The 25,778-nt window shown below is 39.6% G+C and overlaps 1 protein-coding gene across 4 annotated transcripts in view; it reads right to left on the reverse strand.

Moving 5' to 3' along the window:
- Nucleotides 1-25,778, reverse strand: part of fam228a (family with sequence similarity 228 member A) — a 79,333-nt gene that overhangs the window by 42,408 nt on the left and 11,147 nt on the right. For 3 of the 4 annotated variants that reach the window (XR_011954614.1, XM_072556845.1, XM_072556838.1), the window contains exons 2-4: nt 12,377-12,529; nt 2,690-2,767; nt 1,394-1,576 (exon numbers count right to left, since the gene is read on the reverse strand). Coding sequence is in view for 3 of the 4 variants with exons in the window: in XM_072556845.1 (XP_072412946.1) it covers nt 1,394-1,576; nt 2,690-2,767; nt 12,377-12,529 (414 nt within the window). In the remaining variant the exon portion in view is untranslated. The remainder of the gene's footprint in view (nt 1-1,393; nt 1,577-2,689; nt 2,768-12,376; nt 12,530-25,778) is intronic. The other variant, XM_072556857.1, reaches the window with a different exon arrangement.

The following is a 25,778-nucleotide window of genomic DNA, read 5'->3' on the forward strand; positions in this document are numbered from 1 at the left end:
GGGCTAGGGAAAGAAAATGCTGTAAAACACCAGAGGAAAACACCAGAACTGTTGATTGCTGAGGGTTTGGAACACCCACATAGTTGCTTCGAAAATGTTAGAAGTGGGCAAGAATAAATCAGACATAGAGTCTAGATTAGAGTGGTGCTGGAAAAGCACAGCAGCATCCGAGAAGCAAGAAAACCGACGTTTTGGGCAAAAGCCCTTCATCAGGAATGGACAAAAGCCTTTCAAAACCCATCAGGAAGGGCTTCTGCCCATTCCTGATGAAGGGCTTTTGCGCATAACATCGATTTTCCTGCTCCTTGGATGCTGCCTGACCTGCTGTACTTTTCCAGCACCACTCTTATCTAGACTCTGATCTCCAGAATCTGCTGTCCTCATTTTCGCTCAATTACAGGCACATCAACTGAACAAAGAACTTTAAATTGGAGTCATGATCCTCCATTAAGTTTGAATATCTAGAAGATTGGTATGGAGGGTAAAAGCTTTGCATCTTTAGCTTTGACATTTCTGATAACTCTCAAAATTGTTTTGAATAATGTTGTATGGTTAGTTGTTTTTCTTTTTGCAACAAACTTCTATGTCCTTTTGTTTAAAGCACACTGGCAATCTCTTTGATATTTTCGGTGATTAACCATGTAAATCAGATATGTGCAAGGGGACAGAATTGGAGAAGCACAGAGATCTTAGAGGCTATCACGTTAGGAGGAGGTTACAGAGCTGGGGGGGGGGGGGGGGGGGGGGAGTCTGAGGCCCTAGAGGGATCTCTGCACAAGGTTGTGGATTTGCTGGACCGTGAGCTGTGAATCCAGGCTGAGATGAGTGGGCAGAGTCATAGAGATGTACAGCATGGAAACAGACCTTTCGGTCCAACCCGTCCATGCCGACCAGATAGCCCAACCCAATTATTCCTACCTGCCAGCACCCGGCCCATATCGCTTTAAACCCTTCCTATTCATATACCCATCCAGATGCCTTTTAAATGTTGAAATTGTATTAGCCTCCACCACTTCCTCAGGCAGCTCATTCCATACACGTACCACCCTCTGCGTGAAAAGGTTACCCCTCATGTCTCTTAGCAGGTTAGGCAGCTTGGCCATGCTAAATTGCCCATAGTGTCCAGTGACGTGCAGATTAACCATGAGGAATGCAGGGTTTCACGGATAGGGTTGGGAGTGGATCTGGGTGGGATGCTCTTCGGAAGGCCGGTGTGGACTCAACGAGCCGATGGCCTGCTTCTATGCTGTAGGGATTCTATGATTCCATCACAGTGAATGAACAGCAAAAATCAAATTATGGTCCCATGCTGGTCCCTAAATTGCCCAGTATTATTGGCTGGGATCACAACAGTAGAAATAGATCTAGATCAGATATGGCTGCCAATTTGTACCTTTTTATTGCAGTAGTCTAAATACTGTAAAACTGAAGGTCGTCTTCTTTCAATTGACTGATTTAATTTTGCCTTGACTTTCCACTGGATTGGTTCATAAACGTAATCATTCCATTTTTTGTACAGTATTTCTTTTTTTCTCAAGTTTAGCAAATCCTTATAGGCTGTATATTCATCCAATTCCTAATTAAAATCAGAGAAAAAATGCTGAATAAAAATAAAATAGCAAGTTGCTGCTTAGAATTTACAGCATTACATTTGTACAGGTAGGAAAATATGGAACGTATTTGGATGTGAATTTTATAACAGGCAACAAAAGATTATACCTGGTTCATCATCCTGTTAGATTGAATTATCATAGGAACAGCAGATTGAGTTTATAACCATTATTCACTAAGATCATAGCTGATTTGCAACTCAACACCCTTCACCTACCTTTGATCAATTTTCCTTGAAACTCTTAGCTAACAAATATCAATTGATAGTAGATAACATCAATTAACCCAGCATCTACATCTTTTCAATTTCCTATCAAAATCTTGTATCTTTTGTGTTTCTCAGTTCTATCTAGTGTTTCTATTGTCTGGTTACCATTACTAAACACATTTCTACTGTTGTAATTGTGCCTTTTATCAATGTTACTCCTTTCTCACTTTCCATGTTCTTTCTGAGGATCCCAAAGTAGGGAATGCAATGACCTCAGTTATCTCCAACTTTCAGTGAGGTATCTGTATATATTTCTATTCTGTCTTTGTTTTACCAGGTTATTGTTACTTCAGGTTAGGAACAGAAATCAGGTTTTACACTGTTTTTTATCTAGTCACTTCAAGTCCCCTCCTGTATCTTTAAAATCCTTCCTATGGCCTGATTTATCCATTCCGCTAGGATTCCAGATGCAGCATAACTCTGTGAAGACAAACACAAAGGTGTACTGTCCTATCCCAATATTGGTACCAGTGCTCCAAGTCTTAGAGCTATAAATAAAACATTTCACAAATTACACAAAGCAGCAGTCTGAAAGCTAGTGCTTCCAAATAACCCTGTTGGACTATAACCTGGCGTTGTGTGATTTTTAGCATTTCACAAAGGACAGTTAGGCAGCGGAAACAGTATGCATAGGAGAAAGCAAGTGCGACTCTGAGGAGCTGTCTACATACAGTTGATGTGATGAGGGAATATATAACTAGGGAAATCGGGACAGCAATATAGAATAGCAACGTGGTAATAATGGAAAATTTTAATAGTACTTTCCTGATTTATGTTTTCCTATTCATAACTGATAAAAATTAACATTACCTTGATAAAGCATTCTTCCGTATCAAACAAGGGCTGACAAAGAGCACTAACTCCCAAGGATTCCTTATCTGCTTTATCCTGCAAAAAGAAAATCCAAATATTTAAAAACTATAGGCTGTTTATTCACAAAATATTTAACCACCATCACTGCTATACTGAACTACAAATGAAAAGATAAAATCAGATGAGGAACTGAAGAGGGTTTTGAAAGCAATTTTATTCCTCCTACACATTTTGTCTAATTACACATTCAACCTACCACATATTTGACTGGAGCAAAACCTAATTGATCCCTGGTTTGATCATCTGCCAACTAAATGCCTGCTCTTATAGAGTCATACAGCACGGAAACAGATCATTGGTCCAACCAGTCCATGCCAACCATAATCTCAAACCAAGCTAGTTCCACCTGCCGGTCCTTAGGCCAATCCTTTCAAACCTTTCTTATTCATCTTCTTATCAGAATGTCTTTCAAATGCTGTACATTTATCCACACCAACCATAGGGGCATAGAGTCATAGAGATGTCCAGCATGGAAAGAGACCCTTCGGTCCAACCCGTCCATGCCAACCAGATATCCCAACCCAATCTAGTCTCAGCTGCTAGCACCCGGCCCATATCCGTCCAAACCCATTCTATTCATATACCCATCCAAATGCCTCTTAAATGTTGCAATTGTACTAGCCTCCACCACCTCCTCTGGCAGCTCATTCCATACATGTACCACCCTCTGCGTGAAAGGGTTGCCCCTTAGGTCTATTTTATATCTTTCCCCTCTCACCCTACACCTATGCCCTCTAGTTCTGGACTCCCCAACCCCAGGGAAAAGACTTTGCCTATTTAGCCTATCCATGCCCCTCATAATTTTGTAAACCTCTATAAGGTCACCCCTCAGCCTCTGACGCTCCAGGGAAAACAGCCCCAGCCTGTTCAACCTCTCCCTAGAGTTCAAATCCTCCAACCCTGGCAACATCCTTATGAATCTTTTTGGAACCCTTTCAAGTTTCACAATATCTTTCCGAGAAGAAGGAGACCAGAATTGCATGCAATATTCCAACAGTGGCCTAACCAATCTCCTGTACAGCCGCAACATGACCTCCAAACTCCTGTACTCAATACTCTGACCAATAAAGGAAAGCATACCAAATGCCGCCTTCACTATCCTATCTACCTGCGACTCCACTTTCAAGGAGCTATGAACCTGCACTCCAAGGTCTCTTTGTTTAGCAACACTCCCAAGGACCTTACCATTAAGCGTATATGTCCTGCTAAGATTTACTTTCCCAAAATGCAGCACCTCACATTTATCTGAATTAAACTCCATCTGCCACTTCTCAGCCCATTGGCCCATTTGGTCCAGACCCTGTTGTAATCTGAGGTAGCCCTCTTCGCTATACACCACACCTCCAATTTTGGTGTCATCTGCAAACTTACTAACTGTACCTCTTATGCTCGCATCCAAATCATTTATGTAAATGACAAAAAGTAGAGGGCCCAGCACCGATTCTTGTGGCACTCCACTGGTCACAGACCTCCAGTCTGAAAAACAACCCTCCACCACCACCCTCTGTCTTCTGCCTTTGAGCCAGTTCTGTATCCAAATGGCTAGTTCTCCCTGTATTCAATGAGATCAAAACCTTGCTTATCAGTGTCCCATGGGGAACCTTGTCGAAAGCCTTAATGAAGTCCATATAGATCACATCTACTGCTCTGCCCTCATCAATCTTCTTTGTTACTTCAAAAAACTCAATCAAGTTTGTGAGACATGATTTCCCATGCACAAAGCCATATTGACTCTCCTGAATCAGTCCTTGCCTTTCCAAATACATGTACATTCTGTCCCTCCAACAACTTGCCCACCACTGAGGTCAAGCTCACCGGTCTATAGTTCCCTGGCTTGTCTTTACTGCCCTTCTTAAACAGTGGCACCACGTTTGCCAACCTCCAGTTTTCCGGCACCTCACCTGTGACTGTCGATGATACAAATATCTCAGCAAGAGGCCCAGCAATCACTTCTCTGGCTTCCCACAGAGTTCTCGGGTACACCTGATCCATCCACCTTTATCCATTTATCCACCTTTAACCATTTCAAGGCATCCAGCACTTCCTCCTCTGTAATCTAGACATTTTGCAAGAGGTCATCGTCTATTTCCCTACAGTCTATATCTTCAATATTCTTTTCCACAGTAAATACTGATGGAAAATATTCATTTAGTATCTCCCCCATTTTCTGCGGCTCCACACAAAGGCCGCCTTGCTGATCTTTGAGGGGCCCTTTTCTCTCCCTAGTTACCCTTTTGTCCTTAATATATTTGTAAAAACCCTTTGGATTCTCCTTAATTCTATCTGACAAAGCTATCTCATGTCCTCTTTTTGCCCTACTAATTTCCCTCTTAAGTATACTCCTACTTTCTTTATACTCTTGTAAGGATTCGCTCGATCTTTCCTGTCTATACCTGACATATGCTTCCTTCTTTTCCTTAACCAAACCCTTAATTTCTTTAGTCATCCAGCATTCCCTATAGCTACCAGCCTTCCCTTTCATCCCGATAGGAATATACTTTCTCTGGATTCGTGTTATCTCATATCTGAAGGCTTCCCATTTTTCAGCCGTCCCTTTACCTGCGAACATCTGCCTCCAATCAGCTTTCAAAAGTTCTTGCCTAACACCGTAAAAATTGGCCTTTTTCCGATTTAGAACTTCAACTTTTAGATCTGGTCTATCCTTTTACATCACTATTTTAAAATGAATAGACTTATGGTCACTGGCCCCAAAGTGCTCCCCCACTGACACCTCAGTCACCTGCCCTGCCTTAATTCCCAAGACCAGGTCAGGTTTTGCCCCTTCTCTCGTAGGTACATCCACATACTGAATCAGAAAATTGTCTTGGATGCACTTAAGAAATTCCTCTCCATCTAAACCTTTAACACTATGGCAGTCCCAGTCGATGTTTAGAAAGTTAAAATCCCCTACCATAACTACCCTATTATTCTTACAGATAACTGAGATCTCCTTACAAGTTTGTTTCTCAACTTCCCTCTGACTATTAGGGGGGTCTATAATACAATCCCAATAAGGTGATCATCCCTTTCTTATTTCTCAGTTCCACCCAAATAACTTCCTGGGAACCCAAATTATTTCTGGGAACATTCTCCCTCAGCACAGCTGTAATGTTATCCCTTTTCAAAAATGCCACTCCCCTTCCTCTCTTGCCTCCCTTTCTATCCTTCCTGTCACATTTGTATCCTGGAACATTAAGCTGTCAGTCCTGCCCATCCCTGACTTCTTATGGAAGTTCATTCTGTGTAAAAAAATGTCTCTCATCTTCTCAAAAATATTTTTCCTTATCTTAAACATATGCCCCCTAGTTTTGACATCTCCCACCCTAGGGAAACAATACCTGTCAATCACCTTATCTATACTTCTCATGATTTAAAAAATCTCCTATGCTCTAGTGAAAAAAAGTCCAGCCTATTTGGTTAACAAGGTTAGATGGCATGGAGTACAGAAGAATTAGCCACTTTGATATAAAATTGGCCAGAAGGTAGGAGACAGGGTGGTGGAGGTGGGTTGCTTTTTGGACTGGAGGCCTGTGACCATTGGTGTGCCACAGACCTCGGTGCTGGGTCCACTGCTTTTTATCATTTATATATATGATTTGAATGTGAATATGGGAGGTATGGTTATAAAATTTACAGATGACACCAAAATTGGTGGTGTAGTGAACACTGAAGAAGTTTGATTCGATGTACAATAGGACCTTGATCAGGTGGACGGATGGACCAAGAAATGGCAGATGACGTATAATCTGGATAAATGTGAGGTGCTACACTTTGCTAGAGCAAATCAGGGCAGGACTTATACACTTAATGGTAAGGTCCTGGGGAGTGTTGCTGAACACAGACCTTGGAGTTCAGGTTCATAGTTCCTTGAAAGTGGAGTTGCAGGTAGAAAGGATAGTGAAGGTGGTGTTTGGTACACTTTCCTTTAACGGTCTGTGAATTAAGTTGAGAGATCATGTTGCGGCTGCACAGGACATTGGTTAGACCACTTTTGGAATAGGGTATTCAATTCTGATCTCCCTGCTCCAGGAAATATACTGTTAAACTTGAAAGGGTTCAGAAAAGATTTACAAAGCTTTTGCCAGACTTGGAAGGTTTGGGCTACAGGGGGAGGCTGAATAGACTGGGACTATCTTCCCAGAAGCATCTGAAGCTGAGGGGTGACTTCACAGAGGTTTATAAAATCATGACAGACATGGAAAAGGGTGAAAAGTTAAGGTCTATTCCCCAGGATAGGTGAGTCCAAAGTTAGAGGGCACAGGTTTAAGGTGATTGGGGAAAGATTTAAAAGGGACCTAAGAGGCAACCTTTTCAAGCAGAGGATGATGCACATATAGAATGAACTTCCAGTGGAAGTGGTGGAGGTTGGTACAGTTACAACATTTAAAAGGCATTTGGATGGGTATATGAATAGGAAGGGTTGAGGGGGAAATGGGCCAAGTGCTGGCAAATGGGACTAGATTAATTAAGGATATCTGATCAACATGGACAATTGGACCAAAGGATCTGTTTTTGTGCTGTTCATCTCTGTGACTCCATCTCCCTGTAAATCAAACTCTCCATTCCTGGCAATATCCTGGTAAATCTTTTTTGAACCCTCTCCAGCTTTATAATATTCTTTCTATAACAAGGCAAACAGAACTAGACAAAGTGTTCCAGAAGAGGCCTCACCGAAGTCCTTTAACCTCAACATAACATCCTAACTCCTATTCTCAAAAGTCTGAGCAATGGAGGTAAGCGTGTTAAATGCCTTCTTAACCACCATGTCTATCCGGTGATGCAAATTTCAAAACATTATGTACCTAAACTCCTAGGTCTCTCTGTTATACAACACTACCCAATACCTTACTTTTAAATTGTATAAGTCCTGCCCTTGTTAGTTAATCCCTCACATTTAGCCAAATTAAACTTCTTCTGCCACTCATCAGACCGTTAATCCAATTGATCAAGATCTCTTTGAAATCTTAGATAACCTTCTTCACTGTCTACTATTCCATCAATTTTGGTGTCATTCGCAAATTTACTAATCATGCCTTCTGTTTCTCATCTAAATCATTTATATAAATGACAAACAAAAGCAGACCCAGCATATATCCCTGCGGAACATCACTAGTAACAAGCCTTCGGTCCGAAAAAAGCCCTCCACCACCATTCCCTGTCTCCTGCCATGAAGGCAATTTTGTATCCAATTGGGAAGCTCACCCTGAATCCTATTTGATGTAACTTTACTAATTAATCTACCATATGGAACCTTGTCAAAGGCTTTACTAAAGTCCAAATAAACAATGTCTACCGTTCTGATCTCAACAATCTTTTTGGTTACTTCCTCAAAAAACTCAAACAATCAAGCCTGTGAAACATGATTTCCCTCACACAAAATCACACTGACTATCCCTAATCATTCCTTGCTTCTTGAATCTTCTATACTAGTTTGGTCGTGGAATTACCATATTTGGGCAAGATTCAGACGACTTATGGAAATAAGACTCACTAAAACTCCATGTCCTCAATTATAATTACATTCCAAAAAATGGAATGACTACATCTATGAACCAATACAATGGAAAATCAAAGCAAAATAAAATCAGTCAACTGAAAGATGTCTCTTGTTTTTACAGTATTTAGACTACTGCAATAAAAAAAGGTACAATTTGATAATCATATCTGATCTAGATGTATTTCCACTGTTGTGATCCCAGCTGATAGTAATACTGGACAATTTAGGATCCAGCATGGGACCATAGTTTGATTTTTGCTGTTGTTTACTGCTGTGGTTGGTCACTGAACATATTCACCAAGAGACTGTCAGTATGGTTTTATTAATGTAACATAAAAGTTTATTACAGAAAAGTGTTTTGATGTTCAAAGGTACCATAAAATAAAAGTACCATACCTTTTAAAGTCAGGGGCATAATTATTGTTGTATATGGGAAAACATGATAGTCAATTTACTCACTGTAATATCCCATCAATCAAATTTTGATTTTGTAGAGCTTAATGAGAGATATATATTGCTCAGGCTACCAAAGCTCTCCCATACTGCTCTGAATAATGCCAAAGGATGCTTTATCGCCATGTGAGATCTCCTCTAAAAGTCAGTATCTCCAAAATCAACTCCTATTCACTGGTACACTAAAATGTCAGGCTAGATATTGTGTTTAAAACTTTAGTGTGGAATCTAAACCCAAAGTTTTCTGATTCAGAAAAAGTAGTGTTTTTTCTAACAGTTTTTTTTAAGAGGGGCTCTTTTGGTACAGTGGTAATATCTCTTTCGTTGAGCAAGGAATCCCAGGTTCAGCAGTCACCTGCTACAGAGGTGGATAATAAAATCTCTGAACATGCTGATTTAAAAATGAACTTTCATAAGGACTCTTATAACATAGTAGTAGGACCTACTCTGAACCAGGTTCATGTTCCACTGCTCCAGAACTGTGTAATAAGATCAAAGGCCCATTATATATAACAGCAAAACCTGCTCTGCCATTTGATTTTGTTAGATTATGTTTCTGAACCTATTCTTCACCTTCTTGTTACCTTTGATCCCTTATCAATTAAGAACCTTTCAATCTCTGTTTTAAATACAGTCAGTGGCTTGGCGTCCACAGCCTTCTGTAGCGAGAAGGTCCACAGATTCACCACCCTCTGCTTCTTCCTCATCTCAGTTCTAAAGGGTTGTTCTCTCACTCTGAGGCTAACCTTGCTCTCTATACGGTGTGGTGAAAACATACAGTCATAAAGCATGTAAACAGACCCTACAGTCCAACCAGCCTATGCCAACCATAATCCCAAACTAAACTGGTCCCACATGACTAGCCTTGGCTGATATCATCCAAACCTTTCTTATTCATTTACTTATCCAAATGTCTTTCAAACGTTGTACATGTACCCCATCCACCACTTCCTCTGAATGTTCATTGCACACATGAACTCAGTCTAAAAACAGTTGCCCCTCATGTTCTTTTTAAAATCCTTCTTCTCACATCATAAAAATATGCCACTTAGTCTTGAAATCCCCACCATAGGGAAAAGGCATCTGCCATTCACCTTATCTAAGCTCCTCAAAAACTTTATAAGGAAACTCCTCAACCTCTTACACTTCAATGAAAAAAGTCCCAGCATTTTCCTTCTGAGTCAAACTCTCCATTCCTGGCAACATCGCAGTAAATCATTTCTGAAGCCTCTCCAGCTTGATGGTACCCTTCCTGCAACAGGACAACCAGAACTGGACACAATACTCTAGAAGAGGCTTCACTTCAATATGACTTCATAATTCCTATTCTCAAAGGTCTGAGTAACGAAGACAAGCACGCTAAACACCTTCTTAACTACCCCATCTACATGTGATGCAAACTTCAAAGAATTATGAACCTGAACGCCCAGGTCTCTGTTACACAACACTACCCAAGGCCCTTCCATTAACAGTTTCAGTCTAGCCCTTGTTCGTTTCACCAAAATGCACTGCCTCACGTTCATTCAAATTAAACTCCATCTGCCATTCCTTAGCCCACTGACATAATCAATCAAGATCGCTTTGTAATCTCAGATAACCTTCATTGTCCAGCATACCACCAATTTTGGTGTAATCTGCAAACTTACTATGCCTTCTATATTCTCATCTAAATCATTTTATAAATGACCATCAGAAGTGGACCCAGCACAGACCTCTGTGGAAAATCAGTCTGAAAAACATCCCTCCACTGTCCCAGATTTCTGCCATTAATCTAATTTTGGATCCAAATAGGAATCCCTGAATCTAATGTGATCTTACTTTACCAATTGGTCTACCATGTGGAACCTTGTCAAAGGCTTTACTCAAGTCCAAGTAACAATATCTACCAGTCTGCCCTCAATCTCTTTGGGTACTTCCTCAATAAACTCAATCAAGTTCGTAAGATATGATTTCCCTAACACAAAACCATGTTGACTATCTCTAATCATTCCTTGCCTCTCCAAATGCATATAACACCCATCTTTCAGAATCACCCTCTGACCCCCTCCAAGGCCAGCATATCCTTCCTTAGATAAGGGCCCCAAAAATGCTCACAATATTCCAACTGCAGTCTCAGAAAGGCCTTATACAGCCTCACCAGTACATCCCTACACCTGTATTCCAACCTCTCAAATGATGACATTACAATTGCCTTTGTAACCGCAAACATTTAGAAAATAATCTGTCTCTTCTTCATACCAGAGTGCGCAACCTCACACTTTCCCACATTATATTCCATCCGACACTTATTTGCCCACTACCCTAGCCTGTCCAATTCCTTCTGCAGCCTCCCTGCTTCCTCAACATCACTTGGCCCTCCATCTAGCTTTGTGTATTTGCAAACTTAACAATACCCTCAGTATCTTCATCCAGATTATTAATGTATAATGTGAATATCTGTGGTCCCAATACTGATCCCAGCAGAACTCCACTAGTCATAACATCTTTGAACAGGTTGATTCAAAATTATCTGAAAGATTTCAGACAAACAATACAGAGTCAGAGTTGAGAGGTGTACAGCACCGAAACAGATCCTTTGGTCTAATTTGTTCATGCCAACCAAATGCCATTTTAAAATACTTTTCTTTGGAAAGCAAATAATTTAGTTACTTTGAAAAAGTTAAATTTTCTGTTTACACATATTGCAATTATAGAAAGTATTTACTATAACTAGGACTTTAATGAGAGTGGTCATGAAACACAAATCTTTCAAGCAGAAGTAAATATTAATTGTTGAAAGCAATGATCTCACCAACTAATTTGGTGTTTCCCCCACCAAACATCGTATCTTGGAAAGCTTTCATCATAAGACCAAACTGTGATGAAGTCATTGTATTAAAACTGGCTAAAGAATGTATGATATAGTGCAATAAAAAAAGATTGTGAATATGCTGGAACTCATCTAACACAAGACTGTGAATATTTTAAACAATTATTTCATGTGGAATCACATTATAGTTTTTGGCTGCCAATCATTTCTATCTCATTTAGCACCCTCAAGAAATGTACAATGATGGAGATGAAAATTGCTATTTAAATCAGTTTACCTGGCTTAAATAGCATGTCCCAAATTTAATCGAGAAGTTAAGGAGGAAAATAACAAATGTACTTCAGCAGCATTGAGATTAAAATACTGGTACAAAAAACAGCTGTAAAGATGGAAGCACAAACATCCTCAAAAGATCTTCATGTTCACTGCAGTTTTACTTTTTTTTAATGGTTTACAAAGCATACATCAGCACTATGTGGTTCAAAGCCATACAGAGCAATGAATGCCAACTGTGAAATCTCCCAGTAAAATGATGATCTGTATAAAAAATTCTTATGATTAAACACTTTTTTATTTCAAAAAATTACTTCATAAAAAATATCTTTGTATATTTACAAAGTCATAAAACAGTTCCATTCTGTACAGCAGCATATTAACGAACTTGCCCAATGAAGCTCTCCTATATGTCACAGTCATTCATATCACTGTTCTTGCAACTGGAGTTTCAAATGCACCACAGGACCAGGGTCAGTAGAATTTGGTTATCCAAATCTCTTAACTACTTGTGGCATTTTAATGTGGTTTCTTTGCATAACTTGCAGCAAATATTACTACTAGTCACTGCTATTTTTTTAAAGCATTATACCTGGAGATATACAAATGACTTCTTCGAAAGCCAGTCCACACAAGTCCGGTTTGTTGAACAAACAGATACACTTCGACATTTTTCAGATGGCCCTTTTCTTGCACTCCTTTGTGCTGAAAGAAATTGCATTGGGCATGTGTCTGTTGTACAAATCTACAATGTAGGTAAAAGAAAGTGTAAAATTACAAAGACTGTGCTGACAACTTTGATTAGAGTTGCCTTGAAACGCTGTACTTCTCAACCAAAGGTTTTTGACATGGTATATTCTATGGTTTGGAGGGATATAGACCAGCAGCAGGTAGGTGGGAGTAGTTTTTAGTTTAGGAATATATTCGCATGGACTGGCTGGACCATAGGGTCTGTTTCCATGATGTATCACTCTATCTATCTATCTATCTTCAAATATTGCTGTCCAGAAAATGATTCTGCTTCACATACACAAGAGAAGCTATAAAAATTTTCTAAATGAGTTATACTTTGTGCAGTTTTTACTGCCCTGGAAACTCATGCTACCTCATTCAAGAGGTAAGTAGCTTGACTGAATGTAAACAATAACATATGTTTTGTGTAAACATTAGATCCTCAGAGTGAAAGAGGTCACAATCAAGTACTAACAAGGCTCCTTTGAAATTGACTACCTCAGAATATTGTGAATTAGTCAGGTTATATAGCAACAACTCATTCATTGCTTCAATTACTAAGTATAAAGTTACAATTTAATTTATTTTGGTGTGTTCCTTCAATAATTATAATAAGTGTACATATATAGGTTCCTTTGGTCTGAACGTGTATTTATAAGGAACTTCTAAAATGGTATTAGAGTAAATAGACCCCATGCTAATTCATCCCTGAACAACCACTTCCAGAGATTGATGCAATAAGATCAACCTCCATCTGCAACTCAGCATTCCCCTATAAAAGGAACAGGTCAATAAAAAGACAGAGAGGTGTACCATTGCAACAGGGATTCAACTGCATTTACCAATCTTCCAGTAGGTATTAGAAGCAATCTGGGAGATTTTAATACAATAATTTTGTGATTTTGTAATTTAATCTGGGTGATCACTCCCCAGCCACAATCAATTCACACAAATGGTGAAGACCGATTTCACTGTAGCTACATTATGATGGCATTGAATATAAACTAATGTAGCCACATATATGTATTACACTCATGAAAGTCATTTATTTGTCTGTCAACTCTGCCTGAGGCTTGACATCAACCAAAGAGAAAGACAAGAACGAGAGAGGTAAAGGAGCAAGCGAGTAAGTGAAGGACAATTGTTTGAACTTCCAAGTGCCTGAAAAACTTAGAAAGCGTTTTACACACTTTGAGTCCAGAGATTCACAGTAAGAAGGAATGCTACTGCCTGCTTTGCTGCTTGGCTAAAAAGAAAGTATTGATTAAAAAGGCACAAAAGCCTACAAAATGAGCTCTTTTTCCACTCCAACACCTTTGTCAAAATTACGTTTTGGCCCACAAAGGTGAGGGGTGAAATTAACCTATATCGGTTACGGGTATGTAGTGAATTGGCCACTTGCTTATAAACTGCTGTGCTTAGCCACCAATCAATTGATGTGAATTGGCAGCAGTTCACTAAGAGTCCTTTTACAATATTGACTATCCAGATACTCCTTTGTGAAGGTGCACTGAGTGTTTTCAGTAGGTAGCTACTTTTATTTTGATTACAACACAGGTGCTAATTGCATTATTAGAAAAATATGCTGATCAAAATCATTGAGTGAATGCTTTATCAAATTTTAAGAAATGTTTATCTGGCAGATTACGAACAGAGCAGCATGGAGAACATTGCAACAATATCCACTGCCCCTGCAAGCTGCCACTACAAACTGGGCAGATTCATGTCCAAACTAGTTAATTAAAAGTACTTTTTTCTTAAAACAACCATGTTGTGATCAAGACTGGAGCAATGCACTGTCACTCTAGTTTTATTACTCCTGGATCACAACAGGAAATAAAACTACTTTTTTTCAGTTATCAAGATGATCAATTAAATACGTTTGAATATCATGTTGTAAAAATACTGTTTAACAACCAGGTTTCTCAACAAATAAATATTGGTTTATTAGACAAACAAAACTTATTCAATGAAGATGAAATAATTAATTAACATAAAGTCAGTAGTTTAGAAGTATTTCAGAAGTATTATCTCTCTAAATATTCCCAAAGAGCGACATGTAAACACACACACATAGCTTCTTCAGCAAAAGGGAGAGAAAACAATTATCTGCAGAGAGGTGTTTTTTCAGAAAACCATCGGTCAATGAGTTATTCTTGAAGGCAAAAGGATAAAAGTGCACAATATTCCAGAGGCTATTGGTCTGACGTTCTAACATATGCAGTCAAAATACTGATCATGCATGATTGTCTCTGAAGACTTGCAAACATAGCTTTGGTCAGTATCTAAAACCTTAGGATGTTCGTTCACTCTTTCAAAAGAACAAACAGACTTTGCAGTGAACACAATAAAAGAGTTTTATTTTCAAAGAAAAGAGAGATCAGTTGGATCAACTTGTTCATAGAAAGAGTTCCTTTAACTCGGCTTGTTCTTAATGGTTTCTTCCAATTCAACCAGTTAAAACAAGAACCTCATCAAACAAGTCACTGCTAAAAATAGCTCCAGGAAGAGTATACAACATAGCCAGCAGTTATCATCAGTCATGTTATTGGCAGGAAACCTCAAATCAACATTCCCAAATGTGCACAGTGAATTTTTAACAACTTTGTTTAAAGAAACCTTGCTAGATGTTTCCCAAAACTTCAAAGGAATGATTTTTTCATAATCCTTCAAAGTTTATGTTCTAACAATATTAAATATAAAACATCTAACAATTGTAAGGTTATTGTGCAACATTCGAAACCAAGCCACTTAAGGCAATATTACAACCACTGACCAGAAATTTAATCAAACAGCAAGGCTTTAAGAAGGATCTTAAAGAGGAAAACATGACAGAATGGAGCATTATATGGTAGGAATCTTAGAGTTAAGGGGTCAAGGCAGTAATCAATCTTAAATGCACAAGAAGTCTGAATTAGAGGAGTGCAGGTATCAGCAGGTTTGTAGGGCTGGAGAGATTACAGAGCTAGGGAGTGTAGAGACCATAAAAGGACTTAAACTCAAGGACATGAATTCAAAATTTGAGGTGTGAATTAACTGGGATATCAATGAACATATGGGTAAGGATTGAACAGGACTTGACCTCCAAATTTACGAACAGCAGAATAACAGTCTCCAGCCAGGAACACATTGGAATCATCTAGTCTAGAGGTAACAAAGATATGAAAAAGGGTTTCAACAACAGATCAGCTGAGGTGAGGCAGAATTGGGCAATGTTTCAAAATTAAAAGTAGGCAGTCTTTATATTGGAGCCATGTATGCTTAATGCTCATCTCAGAGGAAACAATTACATAAATGTTCACAACAGACTGATTTAGCTTTAAGCTGGTGTCAGAGAGAGGTAAGGGTCATTGGCTAGGGAAGAGAGTTGGCAGCTGAAATTGAAGATGACAGCTTCAGTCTGAATATCTCCTCATCCAGTACTGGATGTCAGATAAACAGTGTGTCAATTTAGAATTAGAGAGGGGTAGAAATGGGAATTGTCAACATAAACATTAAAGTTGATGCTATAACTTTCAGATGATGTCAGCAAAAGACAGCATATAGATGACAAATATGAAGGGGCCAAGGTTGATAAAGGTTGGGGGTGCCAAAGGTAACTACACAGTAGGAGGAAGAAAAACCATAATGGAATCAAAAAGGTACAGATCCACCAGCTGGATGATTGTGGAGAGCATTTGGAAGAAGATGAAAATAGGCATTCATAATGCTTGGGTGTGCAACACTGCGAGGAAGCATGTTAAAAACATTATTTGTATCTGCAAATGCACTGTATAATCTAGAATTTCTCATTAAAATTAATGGATATTTCAAAATTTACAAGTTAATCAAGGATCGGCTACATTTTCTTTATAGAATGACTGATTGATTAGCTCCATGAAGTGTAAATGTAACATATGGTTGATTGGAAGATGGGAAGGTTTTGTAGTGATAGTCTTCTTCACTATGAAACCAACACTATTAAGCTGAAACTGAAGGAGACATTGTTTATGCAGAGGTGTACCCAACTGGTAGAGGAAGTAGCCAGTGAGATATTCTGTCATCATTGGGGGTACCTGTTGTCACTCAAACATCGATCTTGTGTTTATCTTTCAAAGCAAAATTATTTGTTTATATTTTCTTGCTTGTTGCAGTTTCACTGCATTGAGAGTTGACCTTTGACTGTGCCAATCCAAATGGATGGTGAGATGGCACACATTTGTTCAGGCCACTTTTGCTTTATCCCTCCTTAACTAAAAGAAGCTTGATTGCTGAGAGTGCTACTGGATGATGACATCCAGAGCTGCCTGCAGTCTGCTATTTTTTCCTGTTTTCCAATACTACAGGCTCAGTTTCAGCTGGAATGATTGCATTTTTTCCTTCTTACCTATAGAGCAAAGCTTTAATTTGCAATACAGTTTGTGCTGACTGCCACTACCTTTTATGCTCGGAGTTTACTTGTCATAGCCCAGTGTACTACGACAGCAGCAGTGAGGTCTCAATGCCGCAGGTTTGGATTCAGTGATTCCTCATCCTATATAGATATTCCTAGATGTAGGAACCCCAAGGTTTGAAGGGATCATTCTTCCCTTGTTATTTCATTTTGTGTTTAGAACTTAACTTTAGATTATTTTAAATCAACCTATTCAGGCATGTAAAGACACATCTCCAAAGCAGGTGCAACTTGAACCCAGGCCTGTGGGAATTCTTTTTTTTCAAAGATAGACCAACATAAAATCACCCATTTCACAAACTAAACAATTAATGAATTAGAGGAACTGACCATTCCTTGCTATTTTATTAACAACTTGTGTATGCATTACGTCCCTATGGCTCCCCTTTCAAGATCAACATCATATAACTCTCATTAATGTTTGTTTTGTTTTCTTTTTCTTATATCCAGCAGTTCTCTTACACACAAGTGAACGCTTTTTTTTCATCACTAGTGTTCTTTTTCATCATGTATTAACCATCACCAGTATATCACCCATGGCTTCCAATTGGATAATTTACGTGCAAAGCTTGGCTGACTTAGAATCATAGAGATGTACAGGAACAGACCCTTTGGTAAAACTCATCCTAACTGACCAGATATCCTAAACTAATCTAGTTCCATTTGCCAGCACTTGACCCACATCCTTCTAAACCCTACCTGTTCATAAAACCATCCAGTTGCTTATGAAGGTTGTAATTGTATCAGCCTCCATCACTTCCTCTGGCAGCTCATTCCAGACACAGACCACCCTCTGTGTGAAAACTTTGCCCCTTAAGTCTGTTTTAAATCTTTCCCCTCTAACCTTATACCTTCGCCTTCTCGTTCTGGACTCTAAAAAAGTATATTAACCCTATCCACGCCCCTCATGATTTTATAAACCTGCATAAAACAGCTCCAGCCTTTTAGCCTCTCCCTATAGCTGAAACCTGGCAACATCCTTGTAAATCTTTTCTGAACCTTTTCAAGTTTCACAACATCCTTCTGATAGAAGGGAGACCAGAATTCCACACAGTATTCCAAAAATGACCTAACAAATGTCCTGTACAGGTGCAAAATGACCTCCCAACTCCAAACTTGATGCACTGACCAATAAAGGAAAACATACCAAATGCCTTCTTCACTATCCTATCCACCTGTAGCTCTACATTCAAGGAAATATGAACCTGCACTCCCCGGGACCTTACCATTAAGTGTACAAGTCCTGCCTGATTTGCCTTTCCAAAACGCAGTACCTCACTTCTGCGAAGGTGGCAGTGGAGTAAGGCTTCTGAGCCCAAGGCTTGTTCACTCTGTCCATTTTTTTATTTATTTCTTTTATTTCTTTCTCTCTTTTCTCTTTTGTTTCCCTTTTTTTATTTTATTTAGCTCTTGTTGAAGAGCTCAGTTGCGGCAACAAGATCGGCAGTGGCAAGTAGGCCCAGTCCAGACTCATGACAGTTAGCCAGTGAGCCCAGCGTGGAAACAAAGCAGTGGCATCAGACAAGGTTTGGGTTCCTGGCAGCTTCTGCATCGATGAGGCAGTCCTAGCACTGACACATGGCTACTACAGCAGAGGCAAGTTTGGGTTCTTGGTGAAGTTTGCCTCCCGTGCGGATTCATGAATATGGTTGTATAGGCTAGTCTAAGCCCAATGAGACCCTGCAACATCAGCGGCAGCGGCAGCAGCAGCAGCAACGTGGGCCTAAAGTAGATTCATGGTGGCATCAGAATAGAGTTTGAGACATGTGACACCCACAAACATCAGAGGTGCCAGCACTGGCAAGGTCAAGTGAGGACCCTGAGTGGCAACGACATCAGTAGAAGCAAGATGGCGCTGAAGAGTGGCAGCTTTGCTTCCAGCAGTGGCATGGCAGAGGGACTCATGCCTGACCACCAGGCCTGTCGCGGAGCACTTAACAAGAAGGACTGTAAATATAAACACATTTTCTTTACTTTTTATCCTTCTGCCTCTATATTCTATATTTTGGTTTATTTTTCTGTGTTTTAAGATGATGCTGGAGAGTGGTGACACTATACAACACTTTTCACTGTTATTTTGTAACAAAATACATGCGACAATAAATAAATCAAATCATATCAAACCATTAAAGGTTAGGGGGAATGGGTTAAATTAAAGTGGAATTGCAAGAGAAATAAAATATTCTACCTTCTGTGTTGCCCATCTCTCTCTAAAGGCATCGAAATTATTGGTAGACTTGCTCTCTCTCCAAGGAAACCTGGGAATCTCATCAGCATTTAAGCTCCAACCCTATAATCTAATCCATCTGAAAAGGATAAATTCGACACAGATTTCCAGTAACTCAACCAGAATCTCCTTCCCAAGGTCAAAGTTGTCAACTCGGGGATCCAAGATGGCGGCGACACAGCAAGTCTGAGTCTATAGTGCTCCTCCCAAGACTTGGGTAAAGTGGGTCACCCACCCCCACCACACTCACCAAATCATTTATAATCGCTGTTTAATTTAATTAGTTGTTTAATATTAAATTTAAACAATCTAATATTTAGTAAAAATGACCAAAGGGAAGGGAGCCCGCAGCTCTCAGCAAGCAGGACCCCCTCCCCACCCTCTCCAGCTGCAGCAGAGGCGTCCATAGCCGCCCCAGGGGACTTACCTACAGTGACAAGCCTTGTAGAAATGATCTCCAAACTGGATGCGAAGACCGACGCTTTTATTGAAGAATCCCGAATCCGATGGGACTCACTCTCGGCCGTGCTGCAGAAGCACGACCGAGACATCCAGGAAATCGAGCGCCGAGTCGGAGGGGCGGAGCTAAAGGCCGCGACCTCCGAATCTACAGCTCAATCGGCCGTGGATGAGGTCCGGACTCTCGAACAGCGAGTCCGGACCTTAGAGAATTACATTGACGACCTCGATAATTGAGGTCGTCGAAAAAATATTCATTTGCTGGGCCTTCCCGAACGGGAAGAGGAAGGCCAGCTTACAGCGTTTCTCGAGCAGTGGCTGCCACAGCTTTTAAATCTGGAAGCTGGATCAGGCCAGGTAAGGGTAGAATGGGCCTACCGGGTCGCAATACGCGGGCCTGGCTCGAACCAGCGCCCACGCCCGGTCCTGTTCCGGCTGCAGAGCTATAGGGAGAGGCAGATACTCCTAGAAGCTTCTAGAAATCTTGGAAAAGACCCCAAGCTATGATCTGTAAAGGATCCAAGATCATGTTATTCCAGGACTTTTCTCTAGTTCTGGTCCGAAAGAGGAAGGCATTCGACGAGGCAAAGAAGCGTTTAAGGGACTTAAATATTCAGTACTCCTTACGCTACCCAGCGACACTATGCTTTAACCATGAAGGATCCGTTTATAACTTCGGATTGCTAGAAAAGGCTAAGGAATTCTTGGACTCTCTTAGATAACCTGTAAGAGATAATGGATGTTGGTTTGCCTTCCCCCTCACTTTGGTTTATATACCCCCCTTTTTTTCTTCTTACCTTACTGTTTAATATTTGATTTGATTTGATTTTCTCCCACCCTTGGGGTTGTTTTCTTTTATTATGTTATGTATGTATGTGTGTGTGTGTGTGTGTGTATACATATATATATATATATATGTGTGTGTGTGTATATGTATGTATATGTATATGTATATATGTATGTTTATATATATAAAATATATATATTATATATATATATATATATATATATATATAAGCTGGGGGGTTTGGTTGGTGTTGGTGGGGGGAGGTGGTTACCTTATTCTATTTTACCTCTGACTTTAGGAGCGGGGTTGTTTCTCTCTTGTTATTTTGTATTATTATATTTAAACATTATTTGTTGAGGTTGTAATTTTATAGTTATATGTTTTATGGTATTAACATTACCAAATATATCCAGGTGTTGGTATGGGTGGGGGTAGGGTGCTCACTGTTAACTCTAGCTTTGTATTATATCTGAATTCTCCTGGTTGGGAGAGGATATGATGGACTTTTGGAGAGGAAGTGACACCCCCTGGGAACAAGGGGGAAAGTCTCCACTTAGATACGTTTTATATTTTTTTTATTTAGAAATAGTTTTTTATTATACTGTTTCAAGTGTATTAAAGAGCCTTTATTTTTGTAAATTTTATATACTCTATGCTCGGGATGTTCTGGATAGGGTTTCCCCTCCCGAGGGGTCTCGGATTTGCCCGGATGATTATGGTTGATCAGTCGGTTAAGTGGTGCACCTGGCATGTCAAGGGGAGTAATTCGCCAGTCAAAAGGAAGAAAATATTATCAAATCTTAAGAAAGAAAGAGTTGATATAGCTCTCCTACAGGAGACACACCTGTCGGATAAAGAACACTTGAAATGACAACAGGGTGGATTTGATCAGGCCTTTTTTTCTTCTTTTAGCTCAAAAAGCAGGGGAGTTGTTATTCTTGTTCGGAAGAATTTCCCTTTCAAAATCCTAAATCAGATAAAAGACGAATCTGGACGATATATTTTGATTAAAGCCTTCATAAATAGAGAGGAATGTGGGATTTTAAATTTGTACTGCCCCCCGGCACACCCCTTTAAATTTATAACGGAAGCCTTTCCAAAATTGATGGCTTTTGGTGCCCGTCATACAATTATAAGGGGAGACTTTAATTGTATTATGGATCAGGAAATAGATAGGATTCCCAATAGTACTGCAGGAGTATCTCCCAGATCTAGACAATTGGTGGATCTGAACAAAGAATTAGGATTAGTAGATGTATGGAGATGTCTTCATCCACAGGGCAGAGATTTTTCTTTCTACTCCAATCCACATAAATGTCATACCAGAATTGATATGTTTTTTGCCCCCTCAATTTTTAAAAATTCCATATCATCCTGTAAAATAGGTAGTATAGCAATTTCCGATCACGCTGCTGTATATATGGAAACTAAGGCGAGGAACAATGGGACTTCCCCTCGGCATTGGCGTATGGACCCCTTCCTAATGAAAGATAGTAAATTTGAAAAGTACTTCTCTCAAGAATTTAAAACTAGCAACCCATCAATGATGTGGGAGACCATCAAAGCTTACACGCGAGGTTTGATCATCTCCTACTCAGCGACCCAGAAAAAATTGAAGGGAGAACAACAGCGTCTACTTGAAGCTCGCTTAAAAGCAGCTGAAACATCATACACTGATAGACCTTCTATTATTAAATTGCAAAGGATTACGGCTCTTAGGACAGCTCTAAACACTACGCTTACTCAAACAGCTAAGAGGGAAATATTATTTGCAAAACAAAGGTTATATGAATATGGCGACAAACCAGGTAGATACTTAGCATTTCTTGCAAAGAAAAAAAGGCCCCTCAGACTATTACGTCTATCCAGGAAAGTACGGGTATTTTGACTCATGATCATAAAAAGATTAATGCGATCTTTAGAGAATTTTATTCTGAGTTATATAAATCGCAGGATTGTGAAGTTAGGACTAGGAGGATGCAGTCATTTTTAAAAAATTTGACCTTTCTGGGCCTAACTCCGGAACAGGTATCGGTCCTAAATGCTCCTCTAACAGTCCAAGAAATACTTGATGCAATTAGGCAACTTCAGAGCGGTAAGGCACCTGGCCCAGATGGTTTTCAAGCTGAATTCTATAATTTACAGGAATGTTGGCTGGTCCACTTATGGACATGTATAACTATGCATATAGTCAGGGCTGTCTCCCGCCTTCATTTGAAAGAGGCAAATATCTCTCTTATCCTTAAAAAAGGAAAGGATCCAGAAGATTGTACGTCATACAGACCAATATCACTAAATGTAGATTTTAAAATCCTTTCTAAAACGTTAGCACTGAGATTAGAAAGGGTACTGCCACATATCATAAAGGAGGATCAGACGGGGTTTATTAAGGGCCGTAGATCATCCAATAATATTAGAAGGGTTTTGAATATGATTCAAGCCTGTCATCAGGGAAAGATACCAGGAGTAGTAGTTTCATTAGACGCGGAAAAGACATTCGATAGGGTTGAATGGTCATATTTGTTTTACACATTGGAAAGGTTTGGCGTTGGACAGGTGTTTATCAACATTGTATAGTGATCCCAAAGCAGTTGTGGTTACCAATGGATTAGGTTCAGATAGCTTCAGTGTGGGTAGGGGCTGCCGTCAGGGATGTCCTCTCTCACCATTGTTATTTACGCTAATAATTGAACCACTAGCAGAAGCTATACGAGCTGACCCTAATATAACGGCCCCAAGAATTGGTACAGGTAAACATAAAATTACCCTTTATGCAGATGATGTTCTTCTATTCCTCAGTAGTCCTCTGATGTCCGTACCTCACCTAATCCAAGTTATTAATACATTTAGCGCATTCTCAGGCTATAAAATTAATTTTTCAAAATCGGAGGCTATGCCAAAGGGTGGCCTTGCTATGACACCCCACAGTGGATGGATCCCCTTTTCCCTTTCGTTGGTCCCTGGAGGGCTTCTTATATTTAGACATTTTTATTACTCCAGTATTTGATCAGTTGTATAAGGCTAATTTTGTGCATTTACTGGAAAGGATAAGGCAGGAACTCCAGCGATGGGGAGACCTTCCAATTTCCTGGCTGGGTAGAATAGCACTAATTAAAATGAATGTCCTGCCCCGTCTCCTATATCCTATGAGAATGCTCCCGGTGATGCTGCCGAGGCTGGCACTACGTAAATTATATGGCTGGCTGGGTTCCTTTATCTGGAATCATAGACGGCCCCTCATTAAGCTGAAGAAGCTACAGCTTCCACAGACAAGGGGAGGATTGGACTTCCCAGATTTTAGGAAATATCAATTAAGTTCCCTATTAAGTTACATAGCTGATTGGGTCTTGTCTGATCCACAATCAATCTGGTTGGACATCGAGGCCTCTCAAGTAAAATACCCACTTATTAACCTTTTATTTTCAGACAAGAGGAAAATCATTACAGATCACTGTAAAAACCCTATAATACTAAACACAATCAAGGCTTGGAATATAATGCGGCAAAATGAGGGTAATTCACATAAAACATCCCCCTATGCACCGATAGTGGGAGCATGGGGATTCCAACCGGAGTTTACAGACGCCACTTTTAAACTCTGGAGATCCAGGGGTATCTCATGTCTAGGGGACCTATTTAAGGATGGGGTCCTGATGTCTTTTGAACAGCTGCGTCAGAAATTCGGATTACCTAATGGAGACCTCTTTTGATACTTCCAAATTCGAGACTATATACAGAAGAAGAATACGTTATTAGATAGTCTTTATAAATCAGATAGAGAATGTAATGTCCTTCAACCAGTGGGGGTATCTTCCGTCAGTACTATTTATCATTTACTACATGATGAAGTATCGGGAGATATGGACAATCTGCTTAAAACATGGGATCAGGATTTGGGACTAGAAATCTCTATAGAAACGTGGAATGATATTTGGGAAAACACTAGAAGAATTACTATCTGTAACAGAACCCAGGCTATCCAGCTGAAGATACTTCATAGGGCCCATACAGCACCAGTTCGACTTGCAAAATTTAAGGCAGGAGCATCTCCAATGTGTCCCAAATGCAAAATAGAGGTGGGCACTCTTGTACATTGTCTATGGACCTGTAATAAGATCCGTAGATATTGGACTAAAGTAGCAAGTACCCTGACAGAAATTTTAGGAACAGAAATTAAAGTGGACCCTGTATCTCTCCTTTTGGGCTTTTCAAACTTTCCCTCCCTGGACATGTACGGGAAGAGACTATTTTCTATTCTCTCTTTCTGTGCAAGGAAAAATATTTTGGTGAACTGGGTGGCTGAGGGCCCGCCTGGACTTTCAAATTGGCACAGATTAATTATGGAATGTATTCCCCTTGACTTCCTTACAAGTATGGTGCACCGAAAGACCGAATTATTTTATAAAATATGGCAGCCCTTCTTGAAGTACATAAATACAGATATTTCAGCTATCCTAACAAGGGCTTTTATTTAATTGAGATTACAAACCTGGCTGGTCCGGGGCCCCTTAGGAGAGGAATCCCGCAAGAATACGGGTTTTATTACATCTGATGTTAACACATTCCGAGCATGTAAGAGATTTAAATATACACTCTGGTTAGTTGTAGGTTAGATTAGTAGACAGTTAATTATTTTTTTCTTTTTCGATATTTTTTTTCTTTTGTTAAATTTTGGCTATTGTAAATTTGATTTAATTGTATATGAGAGTTTTGTTTATTTTTGTAAACTTGTAAAAATGTTAAATTTCTCATAAAAATATCTATATAAAAAAAAGTTGTCAACTTGGTGACTTCAACACCAGAGTTGGCCATGACTATCAGGCATAGAAGGGCATGCTCAGAAATCTTGCAGTTCAAAATTTCAATGAAAATGGACGTCCACTTTTGGAACTCTAGAAATGCAGCTGCCCATAATCAATACCAACTTTAAACAAAAATGATCACATCAAGACCACATAGATTATTCCATGCCCTAAACACTGATAACAGATAGACTACAATTTACAACACCAGCATGACCTAACAGATGCGCTGCATACTAAAATCATGCCCAGTGCTGTCTGTTATGTAGTCACCTGGCTCATATACTGAAATGGTAAAATTCCATTTCAAGTCTAAAACCAACCAAAAAACTAAAAATAACCCAAAGAAATTTCAAGTTAACAACCTGCAAACATGCATATAAAGCAACCTTCCCAGATAGCAATACCCTGATATCATTGCAAATTCCACTGCAGAAGTATTCTGGGAGCACGCCAAAGCTGCATTACTGGATAATTCCTACAAGATCATCAGATTCAGCATTAAGAAGAACTAGGACTGGATGAATGAAAATGACAAGGAAATCCAAGGTCTAC

Source organism: Chiloscyllium punctatum, chromosome 3 (genome assembly GCF_047496795.1).
Source record: "Chiloscyllium punctatum isolate Juve2018m chromosome 3, sChiPun1.3, whole genome shotgun sequence".
NCBI lineage: Eukaryota > Metazoa > Chordata > Chondrichthyes > Orectolobiformes > Hemiscylliidae > Chiloscyllium > Chiloscyllium punctatum.